The sequence below is a fragment of the Diadema antillarum genome, unplaced genomic scaffold, assembly GCF_040938485.1.
Source record: "Diadema antillarum isolate AM-2024a unplaced genomic scaffold, OU_Dant_1.0 seq00000715_RagTag, whole genome shotgun sequence".
NCBI lineage: Eukaryota > Metazoa > Echinodermata > Echinoidea > Diadematoida > Diadematidae > Diadema > Diadema antillarum.
In genome coordinates this window covers 717,570-740,592 of record NW_027271619.1, presented here as the reverse complement: position 1 = coordinate 740,592, position 23,023 = coordinate 717,570, and the positions used below count along the sequence as shown (strand labels likewise).

Here is a 23,023-nt window from a genome sequence, read left to right as displayed (position 1 = left end):
TTCTACATTCTTAAAAGGCACGTATTGATTTCTAGGAAGTAAATGTAATTAGATTATGGTGTAGAAATATATATAATTCAATTGGAGGTCTGCGATTAGCAGTGGGTAAAAATCTATTCAAGTGAATCAATTTTCGCGTTATATGTATATACAACAAGTACAAGATTAAAGACTAGTTAGATTTAGGGGGCGTCCAAGAAACCTTAGTTGCAATGCCATTGATATGGGGGATTTGCAGGTGATTGCAACTCTTGTGCAATACCCCCTTACAACTGTCCTCCCTAAACGCTCACAGTAACTGTAACAACGATGACAGTAACAGCAACAGTTAAGAATTCAGCAACATACACATAGAAACCAGAAGGAAACAAATGGAAAAATACCAACGTTAGTGCTGCTGATAACTCAGATTGCTATGTACCAGTTATTGCTTTCCCAACATTCAGGATCTCTACCCTGTCGAAGAGCGTTGCCATCGTTTACAATGTGATCTTCTCTCTGGAAAGGTTCCTAACAGTAAGGCAGCGGGACTTCAATCGATACCTCCCTCCCCCTCCCACCCCCACCCCACTGCTGTACGTCCTCTAATTTGTGGAGCGTCCTTTTTTTCTCCAACTTCTTCATTTTTCCAACGCCCTCATCCCTTCATCCTCGAAACTTCTCTCGCCTTTACTGTCAATGTTTTCCTCGTCCACTGTAGGAGCTCACAGGATTCTCAAGTCATTCGGAAGAAGATCTTATGAATTTGTGTACATTTTATCCGGTTGCTGCTGTATACTGTCGAAAACTGCCTGTTGACTGTTTTGATACTGTCAAAATGACATTTCGTACTTGCTGTTAGCTATCGTTGACTTCCTTTATCATAAAACCATTCATTGTCATTTAAAAAAAAAATTCAAAAAGCTTTTGTTTCGTGGTGGCATCAAATTCATATTTCTCTCTTACGGACTTTTTATGAACTCATTGTAATAATCGCTATCACTTTGCTTTCCTCCTCTTCGTCATCGTCCATCGCCTCCTCCTCGTCTCTTCCGATGTCCATCATTTCTTAATGAAGAGGCTGTTGGTGCAGCTCCTCCTTTCCTTCTTCCCCCTCTCTCTCCTTTCTTTTCTTCCCCTTCGCTCTCTTCCCTTTAATAGACTTCCTCCGGTGCCATGTTTCTTCGACAGGAGATGCTTCCTCGTCAAGCACTGCGAACAGAATGAGGAATTCAGCTCCACGAGTTTGGTTTTGTACTCCCTAAAAATCAGCAATTGCACGTCGTAAGAGCACTCTGTGAACAACTTATGGCGTTCTTACGATCATTTTTGACCATACGAAATCTGCAAAAATCTAGCGTGGTTCCTACGTTATTGTTCTTACGACGTTCGTATGGCCGCCTAATGAAAATGGGGTTTCGTACCATGTGGAAAAAAATCTTGGATAAGACCATCGACCAAGCTGCGAACTTACGAACGGTTTAAGGAAGGTTTCCGAACGATGGTTTCGTACGGCCTTCTTAAGAAGATATTACGAAATGGTCTAAAAATCGTTCTTACAGCGTTCGTAGCAGTTCGTGTAGGTATTTTTGACCGAGCCTTAAATTGATCGATTGCTGTGCATGGATTTGTTCTTTGACACTATATCGATCACTGGTCTAGATTAAAATTCTCTTTTGTATCTCTTCGTATTTCATAAAAGCCAACGAAATTGGCCCCTGGTCGGACGTCTATGCAAGCACTTGACGACAAACACAAGACAAGACGAAGGAATTTTAAAGAACAAGAAATCCTGGGGGAGAAAAAAAGAAAGAGGAAATTCTCTCTTTGGGGAATATAACCCGTGATGAGGCCAGAGGTGTTGGTGTTCTACGCGTCCTTCCTGGCGTATGCGATGTCCCCATCAGCCGTGGCAAGGAAGACCATGTCCTGGCAGCGGCCGGGTTGCCATCTCGTAGGTGAGTGACTATCTGAGGGTAGACTCTTTGGTTACAGTTTGTTATTCCGAAGGTTCGTTCATTCGAAAATGAAATAAGGTTCTTTATTCCGAAGGATCGCTTATCCGAAAACGAAATAAGGTTCATCAGTACGCACCTTCTTTCATATTTGGATCAAGAAACCTTCGCAATAACGAGCCTTATTTATTTTCAAATTTTAGGGAATTTGGATGTTTCGGAACAACGAACCTTCGGAATAACGAATTTTCGGAATAATGAACCTTATTACATTTTTGGATTAACGAACCTTTGGAATAACGAACATCACCCGGCTGTTTTGTGTGCCATTCTCCATAGTCGTGGCAGAATTGTTGATGAGTCAACGACTGTATGGACCGGCAAAACATAATATCATCTCTATTCATCCGTGCATCACTAAACAAATGAAGACTAGTTTTAAACTTCGGATCGTCAACATGTCTTCAAAAAAGCCCACATGTCCTTCTTTCTTTGTTGATGTTTTTGTTTTTGTTATTTAACAGAGATTCTTAGTGTATTTATGTTTATGTGAGCGATGTGTTTTCCCCTGACCAATGTACTAGGATAACACTGTCCTTCGCGAGAATTGATGTAAGATAGTAGTACTTAACGCATGCAGATTGGGGGAATCCCTTCTCATGGGACCCCTATTTCATGCCCTATCCAAGGGGAAAGTGTTTTCGTATATAAGCAAAGACAAAATATTTTTGGCTCAAAGGTCCCTCTGGAAATCAAACACGGTATCAGGCATACTTGAGTCAAAAGCGCTGTCCACTGCTGCACCATTTCGCCATCCGCTAAACTATTTACCAATAAGCCCGTATCTCTCGTGAGGGACATTCTTCAGAAGGCAAAACGCCATGCTCCAGTGTCGGTTCCATCACTCTTCAGCGTCAACATTTGGGTTCATCGTCCCCTTTTGTCTTCAATTTAAGAGATATTTTACAACTGTTTTACAGCATAAACTGTAGGATGCTTAATTCAAACCAGCATTTAGCAATTAAGATCGATGATATTGCAGAGAAAACAGGAAATCAACCAAACTAGATAATACAGTTTGTGACTTTGCCACAGTGGCCGTAGTCTCGTCTTCCGCGTTCAAGACGCTGAGATTCCCTTGTTTGCAGATGCTCCTTTGAACTCCAATTGAGCAACACTTTATGAGAAGATAAATTGAACGAGAGGGGACGGGCACAAGAAATGACTGCAGGCCTTCTCTACCTCCTCCTTCTCCTCTTCTCCCCAGTCGGATATTGCCTGGTCTCCGCCCCTCCCTCCTGGCCTTATTCATTCATGATTACCTACACATCTGGAGTATCGATATCAGCCATAACTTCGCGATTCTGGCGCCGCAAGATCCGTACCTTTATCACCTCGCTTTTAAAGGGTCGCATATAGCACGCTAACGCACAGACACAAACATACATAATTATACACAATCATACACATACACACACGCGCCATTTTTCCCGTCGTCTGCGGCTGTCGGTCGATAAAATTCTTACATTTTTAACCAGTCATGAGTTTATGCACAGCGGATGTCGGTTGATAAACTTAACATATACAGTCCCGAGTTTGTGCACACGAGGCAGAAACCATTTTGAGGAACAGTGTTGCTGAAATGATACATGTGAACTCAGAGGCGCCAGGGCCTTGGAGGGCCTTAAGGGCATACATTTCGGAACCTTCAACCCTCTTCCAATCTAGATCAAGAAGAACAAGGCAGTCAGGTTGTTCTCAAATATGTCTGGAGACGTTCCCTCCGCAAAGACTTTTTAAAATTAACAGTTTGATGGTTTGGGTTTTTTTTTTTTGCGAATATCATCTCACCAAGAAATGGATGCACTAATAACAAACACATCTACTCTAGATCGAGAACTGGTACACCTTGAATTCACTGCTTGTTGGTCCCTTTGTAGGTGAAATCTAAAAGTTGTTATCTCGCATGACCCGGATGTTTTTCTTTCTAAAGACCAGGAGAAAAATAAAACAGAAGGAAAGACATTATTTCCAAGGTACAAGTAATCAGATTTATGTAACCTTGGCAGGAATCATCAGATAGGGAATGCAGGATTTTGTGTTGTTTTCGTTGCCGGGTTTTTTTTTTTTTTAAAGGTACATGACATTCTCAAGACATCGTCTTTGGGCAAGGTTCCATCGAGAGGGAAAAGCACCTACCTGTAATGCATGATCTTCTCTCTAACCACAAGTAGGACATGAAGTTTATGCAGTGTCGATAACTTAATAGGTAAAGAAAATTGGTTGTTAGTCTGGCTCCCTGAGAAGATGGCTGAAATTGGGTTAATGACAGACCCCCGAGGGCCACTCCAGGAAGGCTGCACCTGGTTTTGAGTTCGACCTGAAGCTCCAAGTCCTATCATTTGGGAAAACGTTTTCTTTTCATTCATGTTGCCTCTCTAGCATCCTTGTCTACCTCTTTTTTTTTCTACCAAATGGAGTATCTCTCTTCTGAAAAGCTATTTTTCCCCTTATCAAAATGGTTAAGCCCTGCCGCGAAGAAAAGGAAACCCAAAACAAAACGGGGACATGCACTACTACTTCGTTTGAGTTAATGGAATGCAATTCAAATTCCATGTGATATTAGCCGCAGATGTGGAATGTAAATGTACCAAGGTAATATAAAACAATCATGCTCATAAGAACTCAGAAATCAATTGTGGTGATGCACTAAGTGATATTATTTCCGTCGTATTTTGAAGAAAAAAAATAATGAATTTGAGATTTTTTTCTTGAAAGTCGTAATCTCAGAAATTTGATAGTTATTCGTGCTCGAGCCACCCATGGCTCATTAAAAGAATAGATATAAATGGCTTCTTTTGTGCCCCGCCTCCTCCCGAAAGACATGATTCCATCTTTCCGAATTCCAGGTGTATTTTTTTTTCGGTACCAGGACATGTCACATTTGTAAAATTACGGAAACGTGGTTTGAAAAGCAATGATGCTATTCATGAATTTTTCAGAAACCGACACCAAAACACTATAAGGACAAGCACAAACGACAGCAACAACAAAATTCGGACATCACGGAGATGGTAATTGTGCTTCCCATGTACGTGACCTCCATACCTACAGCTTCTTGCATATGTGACATAGCACCCTATCATTAATGCTTAGATGTATGAAGCGTGTTTTTTTTTTCTTTAGCATCTTCTTTAGCAGGTGCACTGAACTTAAGTCAGTCGCCGCTTTTGATTTTTATGCAATGACAAAAAAAAATCAAATGCTAAGATCCACGTATCAATCTTTTTGAAAAATATGCAGAACGAACAAAGAAGAATTTTCGTAATGGGTGTGCATCATTGCTTTCTCTATTACAAATAATCATATCTTGTACTGCGTTGAACCCACCGTTTCCTGGAAGCAGGCATCAATCTAGCAAAGAAAAAAAAAATGAGAGTAAAACGTTCTATCTAAAGCTGACCGAAAGGGAGAGAGGCAATAAGAACGGAAATGTTTTGCTTATTTTTAGCATTAAAGATTAAATGAAAGACTGTTATGATTGATGAGGACACATCAACAAACACGCTCCCAAAGTCCACGTTCCTAAACCAAGGGCATTCCCATGACAAGTAGGCGGTTTTTAACACGATTTATGTTTTCAAGAGAATGCATAACATCGACAACAGCTGGAATGGAACCTGCGTAAAGCTTTTTCCCTTTTATTTCTATTTTTTGTCCTTTCTTGTCCTTCCCACGTTACAAACCGCGGGCAACTATGGCCAAATTGTTATCAATCACATCAAAGCTTTGGCCTGGTTACGTCAGGGTATCGATCACGTGCGATCCCATTGAGTCTCGGCAAGAGAATGAATCCGAGATATACGCTCATGATGAACGAACCAATAAAACGGCATGAACCTGTCCAATGGCACTCCTTTATTCGCCAAAAATATCACCTTGTGAGAACTGTATCCGCCTACCTCGCGTTTGATCAGCTCTATGCATCACCGTCGCGCTTTTCCGCCAGTCAGCCGGTGGAGCAAAGCTATAGAGAGTATGATAAGATGGAGCTCACCAAGCTTTAATGTTCTGACATCCAGTGAAGCACGCGAGTTTTAAAAGAACTCATTACATTACAAACACATGCAAATCAAAGATTTCTTTAATTATTCAGTCTCAATTCTTCTCTATGAAAATAAAAAACCAGACATGATCAGATACAACATGAAAACATGGAGCTCAAGGTCCTGTACTTCATTCTGCTGTAAATACACAAGTGTAATAACTGTCGCGCGACTCTCAGTGTACTTGAAAGCCACGTCAAACCAAACATCCCGATTCGTCCTGACTTTCTGGATGCCTTTCCGTCTGCTTTTGTTTTTATTTTTGTCATATTATGCTTATCCTGAACAAAGCGTGGATAAGGAAAGGGAAAGTAGACAACATAAAACAACGACTTCAGCTCCTGACGGAAGGAAACCACCCATCCATCAAGTCCAATACACGTCTTAGCAACTGCTTGTGGTCGAGGCAAATTGATATTAATAAAGTTCACGATATACCGTTAGCCGTGGGCAAGTTTGTTCTCATTAGGCGGAGACATATATTTCCCTTTTTCTCGTTACATTTTGAGGTCATATTTTCATCTCGTCTACTCATATTTTTGATATTACTTTTAACATGTTTAATCCACTGCATTTGAGATATTGTGAGTACCAACAAAGTTAAAGCATGGCGCATCTGGTTTAACCCTTTCTTCTGTGCTAGTGACTTTTGGCAGTGTGTACAATGCTATAGAGTTTTATGTTTTATGCCAATCGACACTCAACACACATAAACAGTCAGGCTATGACTTATGGAAATGCTGCACATAAATTGCCCTATTAACTCTCAGATAAGGAAAGAAAACTCATTTTCGGTGCGCTTGCACAAGCCTTTATACCTAAAATGTTGATTCCCGTAATTTCACCCACTGTTGAAATGGAAGAGTTGAGCAGTGTTGTTACACGCAAACTCCAAACTTTTCAACGAAAACTAGCAGATGGCAGCTTCTGAAATCTTGCCCTCTCAAAATGTCTCACTGATTATGGCAACAATGAGGATTCATACGTTGCTACCCCTCACCTGCCTAGTGTATCTCCGTCGCTATAATTATTTTGTACCTTCTCACCAACAGGCTTTACAAAAAAGGTTGAGATTCCCGGATGTTACGTGGAGATGGTGCCCATGAACGCTTGCAAAGGTTACTGCAACTCATATTCCTATCCAAGCGACCTGGTGACCCTACTCTCCAGTGGGGGTCAACACGAGTTCACGACATACGGGAGATGCTGCTCAATCAAAGATACACACAAGGTAAGAGCGTTAGAATTCTTGGAAACTGTGTACTTAATCATATTTTAATCCAGATCATAGTAAATCGAAGATTTAAAAAAAAAGCAATGAGTCATTTGTAATGATGACGATTAGGATTAGAATAGATAAGTGTGTAAAAGCTGTGAAGCATTTATTGCAGAGGTAACGATTTGAATATCAATTTTGTATTTGGCCAAGTACTGAGTACTAGTATTTGATTTTCATTTGCTATAGCAGTATGTTTGTTCTTAAGAATAATGAAGAGTGTCTCGCAAATTGCATGTAAAATTTAAAAAAAAAATCTAAAACGCATATCATGTCTGTGTGTCTTTGTGATCGTTAGGGGTTTTTTTTTTTTGTTGTTGTTGTTATGTTGAACATGAATGCCCGTTGTCAAAACGAGATGAATTGTAAACCATGTACAAGTGTCAGTCTCGTCCATGATTGATGTTTCCCGTTGCTTATCGTGGTGGAGATTTATGCTGTTTGTTGCATTGTCTGAAGTTATGTACAAACTCAAAATACTGTGTGTAACACGTTGAAGAGCAATATACCTGTCAGCAGACATTTATTTGCACCATTTAGGTACCTAAGTCCTGCGACTGTATGCGCGTATGTGTGGGTGCGTGTGGATGGTAACATTTCGGTATTCCGAAGGTTCGTAATTCCGAAGGTTCGTAATTCCGAAAGTGCAAAAACTTTGTTATTCCGAAAGTTCTCTAGAAGGTCTTTTTTTTCTTTTCTTTTCACATTTTCGGATGAACAAACTTAATTCCATTTTCGAACTATCGAACCTTATTTCATTTTCGGATTAGAGAACCTCTGGAATAACGAACCATCGGCGTAACGAATGTCATTTCGTTTTCGGACTTACAAACCTTCGGAATTTTCAACCTTCAAAATAACGCCACTGAATGTTCGAATTAAGAACCCTATTTCTTTTTTGGATTAACGAATATCTCAGTGTACGGAATTTGTTTATTTCGGAATAATGAACTTCAGAAAAACGAATCTTCGAAATAATGAACATCGCCCATACTGCACATACCAGGTTAACGAGCAATACACTTGTCAGCTGAAATCTATTTGCACTATTAAAGTATCTTTGACATTTGACTGTGTGCATGTGTGTGTGTGTGTGTGTGTGTGTGTGCGTGTGTGTGTGTGTGTGTGTGTGTGTGTGGATTGACTGGTGTGTATTGTACGTGGAACGTTGCTTAACGTCTGTTTCCGCTGTGTTCTATTGCAGGTGGACGTCATTTTAGAATGTGAGAACTACACGCGGAGGATCGTGACGTTCAAGTCGGCTGCAGAGTGTCAATGCAGTCTATGTAACATTGAGAATGACTGAGGACCACGCGACACACGACCCTCATTACTTCTCACGACTCTTGCTTGACTATCAAATAAAGCTAAATATTTTGCACTGAGAACCTTTCGGTTTGGGAATGTGGTAACCTAAATTACTTTCAAAGAATAGAGTTCATTGAAGAACGCGCACAGCCATGTGTACGAAACAATGCACGAATCATCCTGACTATCCTGCTACCAAAACGTAAATTCATTTATGTCTTTCTGTAAATTGTATAAATTGTTTATTCCTAGGAAGGATAACACTCTTCAGCACATTTTGTCCCTAGGTCAATTACACAATGTCGTTGTAGATTGAGGCACACGCACATGATTTAACGCACAAAATTAATCCAGGGTGCTTGTAAAAATGAATGCACAACAATGAAGCAGACATGTTGGAACTGAAACTAAGTAACTGCATGTTATTTCTCATCTTTATGCGAAAATAGCATTCCATCTTGTCAATGATGTAGTTATGATATTTGAACATGATCTACATTTCATAATGTTTGAAGTTTATTGCTCTCGAGAAGATGTAGCGAGTTGCAATATCGAGGGTTGATGTCGGATTCAATGCCAGTTTGTTAACGAAGATAAGAAGTACCCTTGGCATAGAGGATAATCCTCTCTCTTAACTAATACAAGTCTTACTGCTTTGCTCTTTGGATATTTAACTTCTAGTCATGTTTTCCCTGGAGCTGCATCAGCTCTTAAACTCAGTCTCTTCCGAAAGCCAATGAGACTCGACACAGATGTACCCTAATGTCGCCCACTGCGCTGGAGTGCAGTATAGTGACTCTCTTTTCGACTTTGATATTAAGACTCTATTACTCTTTATGGCGTCTTAATCTCCATTCGAGACGTGAGTGTATGAGAGTTTCGTTTGCCTGGTATGGAAGGAATTAATGAAGAAGCTCTGTAATCATCATTGGCCCTGATAGAGCTCGTCCGGATGTCATCTTCATATTATGTTGCTGCTTTAAATTAGACAGAGATACAACCTTGAAAATAACAGTGATCATGTGACCAGCATGCTCACACTGGAGCACGATCTCGACGGCTAAGAATGATCAACTTCAAGTACTAGTTCTGATATACAAATCGCAGATGCCATTTCAGTGACATCTCAGTAATATTTTCCAGAAAGACACTATTCTCTCTTTGCTGATCATCTAGTTGCGTTTTCTTTTCTAATTTCGAGAGTATACACTTCAAATCATTTATTCATGCTTTGTTTATACACATCTTATCTCACAAAGTCTGAATGTATATTCCCATTAGGTGTTACTACTGGATAGAGACAAAAAATGCATGAACTTTACTAAGAATAGTTGCGTAATCACAATTCCTCCGTAATCATTTCGAAGCGAATCGACAATATTATGACCTTATGGAACTCCTGAAATCTGTCGATGCAAAACAAAACAAAACAGAACAGAACAACAAAGAACAAAACAAATCAATGATTCTGGAGGATACTCTGCGGAACGTTCCATGCCATAATTGTATTTGTTGTTTTTCTAGCCCACTTGCAAGTGACGCTACGTTGGGGTGAGATCGCATTCACTTCATATCTATTTTATACCTTGGCATCCTTTAACAAAACGTCTTTTAGCCAGTTGAACAAAATGCAATAAACAAAATGACGATGCATGTAAACAAACACTATACTTGATAGGAGTGTTATGGGAAGAGGCAGTCCCATTGCTTTGTGATCGTTTTCGTACAAATCGAAACGTAAAACACAATAAATTGCACTACATCATTATCCCCTCTAGAGACTGCAATGCTTCTCAAGATGTAACTAGATTGCTTTCATCTTTATAGTCGTACTGGCTTTCCATACGGCTAACATTTCTTTTTTTTGGTCTGTTTCCTGGTGAATATGCGCACATGTATTGCAAAAAAAAAAAAAAAAATCTTGTCTCGTCTACCCTGTCCCTTGACCATTGAATTGAATCGTAATGGCTGTCTGTCGCTAGATACTGGCCTACAGGAATGGTCATTCTCTTAAAAGGTTGGCCCGCGCCGGTCTTTCTCAAGTTCTGTGTGTCGCATATCAACTTACGTCTATTTTGAGCACCCGACGGCGATCGTGTATACCTTCGTCATTCACATTGAGATGACCGCACTGCTCTCGGTCCAAACAAGTGGCTCGATCGCCCCGGCAGCCACGACAAATAAGATAAGGCCAATAATCAATGTATTTATTCCAAGTGAATCCTTCACAGCCAAGAAAACGTTTAACCTATTGGTCATTTAGAGACATTTTAGAAGCTGCGGTCACGTGTCCAGACACAATACTGCTGACGTCATTACATTCTTGCACATCAGATTTATTGTTCATTCGATTGTTCTAGTGGCCTGCTAATAATCGTGAAAAGTCGTTTTACTTTATACACAACTCTCAGGGCGCTGTACGAATTTTGATTTTTTTTTTCAAAATTTTGATTAACAATCCTGGCATTTAAAACAAGAAAAGAGTTATTGATTACTAAGTAATTTGACATTCACGTCATTACACAGATATTATAGCAGTCTTTACATACCATTTGTTTCATTTAACTTTAATCAACAGATTAAAGTCAACTTTACAAAATCAAGCATCATAGCACCAGTGAGCGAGTGTGATTATTTGTGAGGTCTTTCTAACAAAACGTGTAATGCACTTACGTCATACCAACCCCAAGTTTGATATTTGGATTCTGAGATAGAGGGTTTTTTTATTATCATCATCATTGCATGGCGCTTTTGTTTCCTTTTGTTCTTTTTATTCTGTCTCAGTGCGGGGTGTTTTCATCCGCTTTTAACGGAAATGCCGTTCGTTTCCACGACGCTGGCAGTATTGGCCGGCGGAAATTGTGCTTAGATTCGATCCTGTCTATTTTAGACAATCCTTTGTGTTTTGAATGACCAGTGGCGACATTAAGGGTCTCCTTGGTTTTTTCCCTGTGAAAACGCGTCTGGACTGAAGTATTGGTAAACACTAGCGCGCGAAGTTGCTGTCATCATTAGCTTTGGAAGTGGAATTTCATACTCGTCGGGTGCAACAAGGCGCTCGTTACGAGCTCAGAAACGTACAGCATTGAAACGGGTTCCCTCTTATAGATCACGTGATTCAAGAGCTGCCCTCTAGCGCGTATCTGCTTTGAGGCATTTAAGAGAGATTGAAAAAGAAGAGTTTTTTTTTTTTTCAACACGCTTAATAACCATGATAAGAGATCAAATACTAGTAGCATAAACACCTTCTTGTGTACTTTTTTTACTCCATCATAAAGTTGTTATTCACACCTTTTTCCGTAATTGTTAAGACTAATGTTTTTCTTTTTCTAAATGTATTATTCTCGAATATATCTTACTATGACTTTGATAATCAGTATGCGTATAAAAATGGGAAAGAATTATGCCAGACCGCTGTGCATTTAGTTTTCAATGGGAATTTGAAAAATATTGTTTTGAGTAGAAAATGGTAGTGATAATATTGGAGCTCTCATCGAGCGGATAATAGAAAGAAATCACGTCTTATAAGAATAACATTTTATTTTTAAACGTACCCCCTCACCGCAGAAAACTGACTGACCATGTATCGCTAGACACTGCCTCGTGGTTGGTTGGTTGGTTGGTTGGTTGGTTGGTTGGTTGGTTGGTTGTGGTTAGTTGATCGGTTGTTGTTTTACCGCCGGCAGTGTGCCAAGGGTAATTTTGATAGCTTCTGTGTAGCTTTTGTTCGATTTCAAGATATTCGTTGATTGTAATACTATTTTGTTTTATTCTTGACACCTTATTTATTCTATGAGCCTCTTGGTCAATGGTGTATGAAGAAAAGACAACAACCACTGAATCTCAGTTCCAAGAATAAATCATGGTGTATTATGAACGGTTCTTTATTTTAATGGATGTTGTAAGTATCACTATAAATACTGCTAATCCGAATAGCATAACATGTTAACGTAACATACTACGAAGCTATCTAATCATGTGTAATGTACATAATTGATGTTTAATTTTTCGATCAATCTGTCAAACTGTATATATTATTATGTAAAGAACGGTATATAACGTGCTTTGTTCAAAAACGTTTTAATATCATGTGGTCGAATTAGGCATTGATATTGTGTGTCGTTGGTTTTTTTTTCGTGAAACATAGGGACCCCCTGCCTGACTGAAAGTAAATATCGTGGTCACGTGATCGAGCAAAGTAACAGGATATGTTTCAACATTCTTTGTACATGCTAATTATTATCAGTCCATGCGAATTTTGAGATCTATCGAGCAGAAACATCACGTAACCATGCAGATGTTGCTTACTGAAGTTAGAAACCTATTTTTCGTGCAATGAAATGAGGACAAAGTTGTTCGTCTGTAAATCCTACTCTCCTTTCAGCAGCTTCTTCAGCAGATAGTGCAATAAACTAGATTATTAATTGGTGACTTCAGATTCCTCTGGCTCATTATCATAACTTCCTTTGTGTGGTTGGTTTATAACAAACTTACAGTGTTTTAGATATAATATCATAAATACATATATATATATATATATATATATATATATATATATATATATTATTTAGTAAGTTGTCCACGTGTTGGTGTGATGATATCATCAAACACAAAACTGAAACCAAGTTCATGCTGTATTCAGCAACAGTTTATTTCGGCACACAAGTTTTCGAGCGATTAGCTCTTTCTCAGTATCAAAACTTGAGAAAGAGCTAATCGCTCGAAAACTTCCAAGTGTGCCGAAATAAACTGTTCGTGAATACAGCATGAACTTGGTTTCAGTTTTGTTTTTGATGACAGATGTATGTATGTATATATATATATATATATATATCATGTATATATGTGTGTGTGTGTTTGCGCGTGTCTGTATATATATATATATATATATATAAGATATACATATATATATATATATATATATATATATATATATATTAGATATACATATATATATATAATTCAGATACAATATCTACATGTATTATTATATAAACAATTGTGACAAAGGGTGACAAGGAATGTTGCAGGATACCAGCTTGTTGAAGCTCTCGAAACTTCGTCTTCTTCAGCTTTATCATGTTTATTGTCTTGCCACAAACATGAAATAGAAATAGCCATAACTCAAGGTGAATGGATTGGATGAAAATAATGAATTTTACGTGAAATACAAAGTTTTCTGCGTCAATTTCATACTTTTGTCATTCAAGTTCCTATTCCGAGCATTCAATTTCACGCATTCCACCCTCGCAGCACTGAATCAGCGATATCAAATTCAAAATCCGGTCATTCGAATTCACTACCGCAGCATTCAAATTGATGAGAGGAGCACGCATTTCAGCAATGAGCATTCAATTCATCTCAAGGTGGCGATGGAATCTCGTCGGTCATTCAAATTCGTGAATAGGCAACCAAGTTCCAAATGATTGCATTCAATTTAAAAGAAGTCTTGAATTTGGTTGGTTTGTTTTTTCCGAAGGTGTCAATCAACCTTAATTATTGTACTCGTCTGTAGGCCTATTCAGTGCCTATAATGTGCCTGTATATTCCTTCTCAGAAGCCGGAGTATAGATTTTAGAATGAACAGGTGGACCTATACTGCAAAATAAATAATCTTTATCATAAATCCCGATATATTCAAAGCTAAATGAAAAAGACACACATACATGGCCCCAAACTAACTAAATTTAGGACTTCTTTTAAATTGAATGAAATTATTTGGAACTTGATTGCCTATTCACGAATCTAAATGACCGACGAGATTTAGGAACACATTTAGGAATTTAGGAACACAACATATATAACATGTGTTATAATACATACAACGATAGAACACAGTGTTAGTTAGACATGAATACTATGTCTGGCTTATATACGAACATAATTATATTAGTGGGAAAAATTAAGAAATGGCGATCACAAATAGGGCCTAGATAATCAACTAATCCAGCTGTCATCCTGCGACATCCTTTGACATCATTTGTCACGATTGTATATGACAAAAGCGTATACAATAGTTCACATATGTATATATGCATGTACACATACACACACACACACACACACACACACACACACACACACATATATATATATATATATATATATATATACATATATTATATATGTTCATTATTTCATTTCATTTTATTGCTTCTGTATGGTACAAATAATCAACTATGATCACTTTCAGAAATATACACATGGTTCATAATAATTAATGGCTGATTTTGCACATGAAAGATAAGCAAATCATTGTGACAGAGAACGGGAAAAATTTAAAAAAAAAAGTCAAGGTACCATACAGGAGGAACCACAGTAAGTCGAGCTTAATATTGGGGCCTCATGAAAATGAAACAAATAAACAGTTTCAACCAACTATCGACTTAACTACAACAAAAACAGACTATTTCACACCACAAAACTATTGCAACAACACTATTGCAGGTGCATTCACCCTGTTGCCAGATAACGGCTGGGTGAAGCAACGTACAGACCAGTTACTTACATCACTTACATCCAGAGGGACCCACATACTACAAGCTCTGTCTTTTTAGTGGGTCCCTCCATTTTTCGCATTTAAAACAACGGTATACATGTATTTCACTTTGATCATTTCTGTTTCTTTCTTGCAATACAATGTATGATTACTATAGGTCCTCAATTGTTGTAGTCTTTTTATTTCACTATGTTCTACTTACCTTATTTTCTGTTACTAAATGAAGTGAAACATATGTTTTTGTTGAAAAATGAAATAAACTTTGAATTGAATTGAATTGAATCTGTACATGAAAATAGACAAAACATTCCATGGCATGCCTAGGACAGAATGCATAGTATAACAGAGAATGAAGGTGCTTCAAGTAACGAAAGAATTCATGTTCTGGATATGTAAATTAGGTAAATTATATGTTACACACACACACACACACACACACACACACACACACACACACGCATAATATATATATATATATATATATATATACATACATAATATTATGTGTATGTGTGATATGATGTGTTTATGGCCCACGAGATCCTTACCCCAGCAGCGATATCAGCCAAAGCAGTGATGAATTAAAGGTCTACTTATCGGACCGAAAGCTCGGCCAATAAAACACCTGTTGAAATCTACCTATACCTACCGAAGAAGCAACATTGCGTTTGTAATACGGTACATGCCCTTCTGAGATGTTAATGATGTAATTCATGATGATAAACCAACAATTATGATGTCGTTGATAATTATTTCATCAAAAGCAGATAAAGTATCACAATGATGACTACCGCATAACTAATCACTACGGAAAATATTTCAACAATAAATTATGTGACCTAATATCAGAAGAAAAATAATTGGTATCTTTACATTTTGGTGACTCCAAGCTCACTTGCGCGTATTTATCTTTCTGTCGTTTGAGGGCCTACCATACTAAGGGTAACATAACCATATATACACAAATGAATAAATGAAAAAATTATTTGAATATTTAGTTAATGCATTATATATATATATATATATATATATATATATATATATATATATAATAAACATCAATATACATAATGATCCACTAGACAAATGCACACACCCAAGCATATCTTATAAAGATATAAATATATGAATCAACAGACAGAAATTGGGGTATCTCAGGACGGGTCCAGGGCAATTAACCCCTGGGCAATTACCCCGGACCCTTCCCCTGGCCCTGATCCTAATCCTAACCCAAACTCCTAACCCTAAACCTAACCCTAACCCTAATCTTAACTGTAACCTTACCACTAACTAATATTTAGCCGGGGGGTTATTGCCCTCTGGGAGTAATTGTCCGGATACGCTCAGGACTAATTAATAGCAAGCCATTGAATATTACTTCCAGGGCTTTAATGCCGCCACCTTCAACTCAAGGATAAGATCATGTCACCAGCGTGCATGAAAGAAGGTTGATTTGTGGTGGATGCTGAATCCACCTGCCAAATCCATTATCATTTCGTAGCACTTAATTGGGCAATAGGAATTTTCGATACCAAGAAAACATTTGTAATACTAGTAGTGGGTCCTAATAATTCATTGAAAATTCATTTGGAGTCATGCAAGTGGGTGAATTGCAGAATTTTGTATATTTGTATTGGTTAATAACATACATAATCATGCAGTCATACTTCCATTGAAATGTAAAACTATGCAATCATTATCAAACAAACAGCTACAGAATGACACATGAATCGCAAAATCTAAAAATAAATCAATTACATTTATATATATGTATACATATCCTAAAACAACTGCTATATAATCATAAGTAAATTAAGCATAATTATTATTTCACTATCATAAACATTCACACACACACACACACACACACACACACACATCCATATATACATATATATACAAACTTACAAACAAAAATGTATCAATTTCTTCAATTTGCCTCCCTCTAACAAATGAAATTTGTAAGATTGCAACTGCTGATCTGTAATTTAACAAACATGTGGGGAAAAAAGGAACCATGACACTCGAACCTGTCATCTATTAGTCCATGGGCCAAGACCCGAAAAATGGGTTATTGGTACCACCTGAGGTGGCAGAACCTTTTTGGTGTCATTTTGTTTGTCGGGCATAGATATGCTTATCAAGTTATGATAGCATTTTTCCAAATGGGTAGCTTAGTCATAATAAATGAATTTTTAACCAATTTGGTCTCGTTTTTATATCCCTATACTTCTGAATCGAAACTAACCGCTATACAAAGAAGAGCACTGTCTTCTGTATGTCCACAGGTGTTCTGTTGTAAACGCGGTGCTCTTAGTCTTTATCTAAGGCAGCGAAGGGAATATCCAAAGGGTCATGATGTCCACAGCTGTCGCACAGTGCGCTTAGTCTTTATCTAGAACAATATACCGTTATCATATCTAAAGTTCCTAATAAAAGGGATATCTCTACTGTTTTTATACTACCCTCTAAGCAAATACATCAGTTTTAAACAAAAATCACTCTGTTCATTTGCAATATTATTTATTATAATGTATTGCAGTGTACCGGTACATTGTTTTTGCATTATCTTTCATTGTTGGATGGAAATAAAGCGACATTGGCGTGGTATCAGCGTTTTCACCGTAGCGTTTTCACCGGAAAATGATAAATAATTGAAAAATACGGTAAAATTCACGAGGAATTGCTTTGTTGTTGTTGTTGTTGTTGTTGTTTTTAGATAAAGGGATATACACTGTATCATAAGCTTTGGATATTCCCTTCAGCGTCTTGAATAAAGACTAAGCGCTGTGGGCATCATAACCTTTGGATATTCCCTTCGCTGCCTTAAATAAAGACTAAGCACACCGCGTTTACAACAGAACACCTGTGAACATACCACAGAACTCTACAGACTGTGTGTAGAGTTCTGTGGAACATACAGAAGACAGTGCTCTTCTTGGTATAGCGGTTAGTCTCGATTCAGAAATATAGGGATATAACAACGAGACCAAATTGGTTAAAAATTCATTTATTATGACTAAGCTACTCATTTGGAAATGCTATCATAGCTTGATAAGCATATCTATGCCCGACAAACAAATTGACACCAAAAAGGTTTTGCCACCTCAGGTGGTACCAATATCTGGCCTGGCCCATGGACTATATATGCTGCTTTCCGGGCAGCGAGCAAGTTCAACAACGTATATGCAAATGAGATCGTACTTTTACGCTTGCCATAACAATGACAGGTATAAGTTCAAAACATTCTCTGCGAAAAAGAGAACGATTCACTGAAAAACAGTGCGTGTAAATGTGCAAGATAGACTAAAACTTTAAAACGTGAAGCGATAATATCAATAATAACATTTGATATAATAAATAATATAATTTCATTTACAATACAGAGACACAAGAAAGAGACAGATGACAAGATTTAAGACAATGTCTGCAGAAAGGGAAATAAGAATTAAGGAGAGGGATCAGACTGATATCTGAATCCTGAAGCGCTATTATGGTGACTTCTTGAATGCATTTTAGGTGCATGTTGAATACATTAAGCTTCCACTTAAGATAGCGGTCTCCTGCATTTTATTCCTAATGATTTGATTTAAAAAGATAATCAACGACTTTCCATTTGCTCATGTATGACTATAATTCATGTAGGCCCCTATACTATCTTTTATAATTGGTGTGTATACATGATTATATATATACATTATTTACTGTGCAATATTATAACGATTAATTTTGAAGAATAGTTTGTGACGTTATTATTTGCTTTGTGAAAATGCCGAAATCAAATCAATCAAAACAAATCTTTGTACTTTCAACGATACTGTTTTGCCATTATAAATGGTCGTATACGAAGCATTTTCTTCAAAGAAGGAAACACAAGGCAATGAAACAAACCATGTTTGTGTGTGATGATTTTTTTATATTTCTTAATACAAAAGCTAACACTGATTACCTAACTGTATGCAGTTTATCCGTGATGCATTTCGAGTATTAATATTTCATTGCGGAAAAGAGTTAAATCATTAAACAAAGTAACAAAAAGGATTTCACCACAAGTCGTTCGGTCATTGTAATCAGTTGGCAACCAATTTTGGTTTGATTCTCGACTTGACGATCAGTCGCTACATTTCATAGATCTGGACTGAGTCAAAATTTCCAATACTTGATAATTCAGTTCCTTATGTATATTGACAAAGTCTGCCATCATAATCTGTCTCAGCCTTCACCTTATCTTAAATGTAATAAAAAAGGAAAGAACATACAGTCATAAAAACCCAATTGAGACGAAAACAGTGAATCAATCACGTTCGAATAACGCAACCTTCGACAATAAAGTTTCATCATTCCCCTTAAACCCAACATTGTCAGGGCTGATTTCCTCCTCTTCTGTACACGGTACTGTATCGCGGGTCGAGGAATCAAATAGAGTCGCCTCTACTTCATCAGAACCACTTCAACAAGGCACTTTTACAAACCAAACCCGACGTTCACAGAAGTTTAGGACCCTGCAGAATTCCCCCTTTCACACTAAAAAGTTGATATTATGGCATGGTACTGGTAATAAGCTGTTGGACCTGAATGAAGTATAAAATAAATGAATATTCCTCTCTTGTGTCTAAAGGTGAACACTGTTCTCATTCATACGCTGATGATCTGCAACCGTTGGATTAACACCAAGTAATGATAATCATACCATATGCTGTCAAGAAGTTATTTTACTTCTGTCATTTACTCAAATTTGAGCAAATGGCCGCATGATTAATGGTTAATGAACTGAGTTAGCTTTTGAGAGATAGAAACGTCTGTGTGCGTATGTGCGTGCATACCTGGGTGTGTGTAGGTATTCAAAGATTGACGGATCACATCTGCTTGCACGACTACTATAAAAACAGTCCCTGCGAAGGAAAGCATTTCTGTGCAGGCAAGCTCGTACAATAACTGTTTCTGTATGTATGTATGTATGTATGTATGTACATGGTGTCCACATGTCTGCGTATGCGTATCTATCCCACTGCTTCTGAATATGTGTTTGTGCTGAGTGATATACTTTTCGTCCTTGACTTGAGTAAGATGAGTGCTGCTGGCCTAAATAGCGTCGCGCGATGGCAACAAAAACATAGTGTTCTTGGCTTTCACTTCAGGTACTCATCATTCTCCCATTTGAAGTGAGGTATCCTGTTATAAAGGAGAATAAAATAATGCCCCTTAGTGTATTACCTCGTCAAGCATGAAACCAGATAGGAGGCTATAACAAACATTGCATTTTTGTTAGTTGTTGTTGAATCCTCGCCTATGAGTTCTAGGAAAGGAAAGCAAAGGATAATATTGATGATAGTAATGTGCAGGTGCGTTTCCCCCTCGGTTGACGCAAACCCTGCAGGAGATAGTGGATCTGATGGGTAATTCACCCCCACCTTATGAACTCGGACATTTTGTGTATACATCAATTCACTGATGCAAAATATCCAACGGCCACGGACTTAATCAAGTGCGCTCCGACACGACATGGGGGGGGGGGGAAACTCTGCTCATCCCCCTCCACTACCCCCTCCTCCTCCTCCTTCTCCTCCCTCTCCCCTTCACCAATTTTCCTCCTGCCCCTATCTTTCTCCAGGAATTACCTCCTCTTATTTTTTTTTCTTCGACGAATTTTACTGAACACACTTGGATCGGTGGATGCAGATTGTATTTTCTGTAATATGTTCTGACGATCAAATCACCCCAACTTTGATGGAAGTGGAATGGAATTGTGGGACCACGGTGCAGAGGGCCGTACGTCAAAATGATCGATCAGGAGTCCGTCACCGGAAATGCCAATGACCTTGGCCATCCATCTTCATGCCCGCGTTAAATACCCTGGTCATTGTGGTATTTGAATCTGACAACGACGAAAAAAAAAAGAAACATTGAAATTTATTCCACCGAGCTTTGTTACTTTGAATATATATGACTTTGTATATGAGTGTGTGTGTGTGTTTGGTTTTTTTTTTTCCCTGGTCAGAATGTGAAGTATTTCTTCGAGATTATACTGTAAGATAGGTATCGTATAGTAGCATCTATATTGTCACGATGAAGTTTCGCATTTTAAAGCATTGACATGTCACAAGCATGGAGGTATTATTAAAGCAGGATTATTTTATTTCCTTTGAAGGATGGAGCATGAAGAGTTGAACAGTGGGTCAAGGAGGGGGGGGGGCGGTAGTAGAGTTCAGTTCAGTTTGATTCTATTTAAGCATTATCCACGAAAATCATCCCATGAATGAATGGTACATGTATTTTAAAACAAAAGCACATATAATTACATCTACAGTAAAATAATCAAACAAATAAATGCAACCAACAAAGAGCAATTGCAAAAAAAAAAAAAAAAAGTCAGCAGATACAATTATTTCCCGTTTGAGAGAGAAAAGGAAAATTGGAGTAGTCTGTCATCTTAAGCAGATGCTTGATTGTTATTCATGTTCAAGTTCATTTTTATTCTTATTTTTCTCCATCTCAACATAATCTGTTACATACGATATGCACAGTGTACGTGAAAGTGAAGAGTTTCAGCATAAGTAATCGATGAAAAGGGGGTATCTTCATTGATATACTGTAGAAGGGGATCATACAAATAAGCATTTTAGTGATAAATTAGCCGGAGGATGGAGATGGGAGACCCACTGAAAAGCGAAGCTTGTAGATTGTGGGTCCCCCCAGTTACATTTCTACAATACATGCGAAAAAAAGTAAGATGTTTATGGTCACCAAACCCAATTCATGTTGTTTAAACAATCAATCAAAATATTTAAACATGACTATATACATAAGTTTGTATTATTTTATAGGGCTGATACACTAGACACACCGAAGTACGAACAGGAACAATATACAAACTCAACAATACAACGAAAATCGGGACTGGTGATGGCAGAATCAGAAGAAAAAAAAAAGACAAAAAGTAATATACACAAAAATAGGCAATTTGCTATTGAAACGTGGCTTCTGTCGACTTAATGGCATCAATGGAATGAATGGCCAAATAACATACGCGCACACACATACACACACACACGAGCACACACACCCTTATGTCAATCACCAACTTAGAGTGCGATTCCACGTCATGTTGGAGTCAATGATAAAGTAGAATAAAGTCAAATCTTCTTTTTTTCAATAGGTCCGGTGTTGATGATACCTCTGGCCGTCTGACTGTAGTTTATTTACTAAAGGTAACTTGAACACGGTTTGATGTGTTACTTTTTACAAACACTACAGGAAGTTTAGAATTCAATCTTCAAGGCCCACTTTACGAGACAGACATATCAAGTCCCCTGACATAATGTCGAACTCGTGAGTCGTTTTTACCTCGTGTAGAGCCTTGGGTCTCGTCGAACTCGTGGGCCTTGTTTGCCTGGTGTAGGTCTCATGGGCCTTAATCTGTCTAGTATCGAGCTCATGGGCTGTATGACTCATGGACCTGTTTTCAGTGTCGAACTACTGGGCCGTATGAATCGTGGGTGTCGGTCTCGTGGGATCACCCCCCCCCTCCCTCCCAATGCCTGCAGCCTTGATTATTAGTAGCATGATGTTTCACAAATCTCCAGGCAAAAATACTACGACGAACTTTGTATCTCTCCAACAAATAAAGCTGGGAAGGATGCTCTATGAAGGCACGTGTATGAAAGTTGCTTCTGTGTATGGTTTCATATTTTTCTGATTTCTTCTTTGATCAAGCAAACAAAAAGTCACGGTAGCAAAGTTAATCACGAGAATGCAATGTTAGTGTATCGATACTGTGAAGTATATTATCATCCTACTATAGTCTCCTGGGCATTTACTGGAGCGCATCGGGGTAAAGTTCGCTCCTTGTTGGGAGTCAGCCTTCTCTATAGAAGAGCCTTGTTTGGCACAACCTTCTGCC

The 23,023-nt window shown here is 38.1% G+C and overlaps 1 protein-coding gene across 1 annotated transcript; it reads left to right on the top strand.

Annotated features, from left to right (window-relative positions):
* The first annotated feature begins 1,825 nt into the window (after positions 1-1,825).
* On the top strand, positions 1,826-8,716 carry LOC139737927 (thyrostimulin alpha-2 subunit-like). Its single transcript, XM_071648595.1, has 3 exons — positions 1,826-1,937; positions 7,093-7,271; positions 8,521-8,716. Exons 1-3 carry the CDS (start codon positions 1,826-1,828, stop codon positions 8,620-8,622), a joined length of 393 nt encoding a protein of 130 aa, XP_071504696.1. The 3' UTR covers positions 8,623-8,716.
* The last annotated feature ends 14,307 nt before the right edge of the window (positions 8,717-23,023 follow it).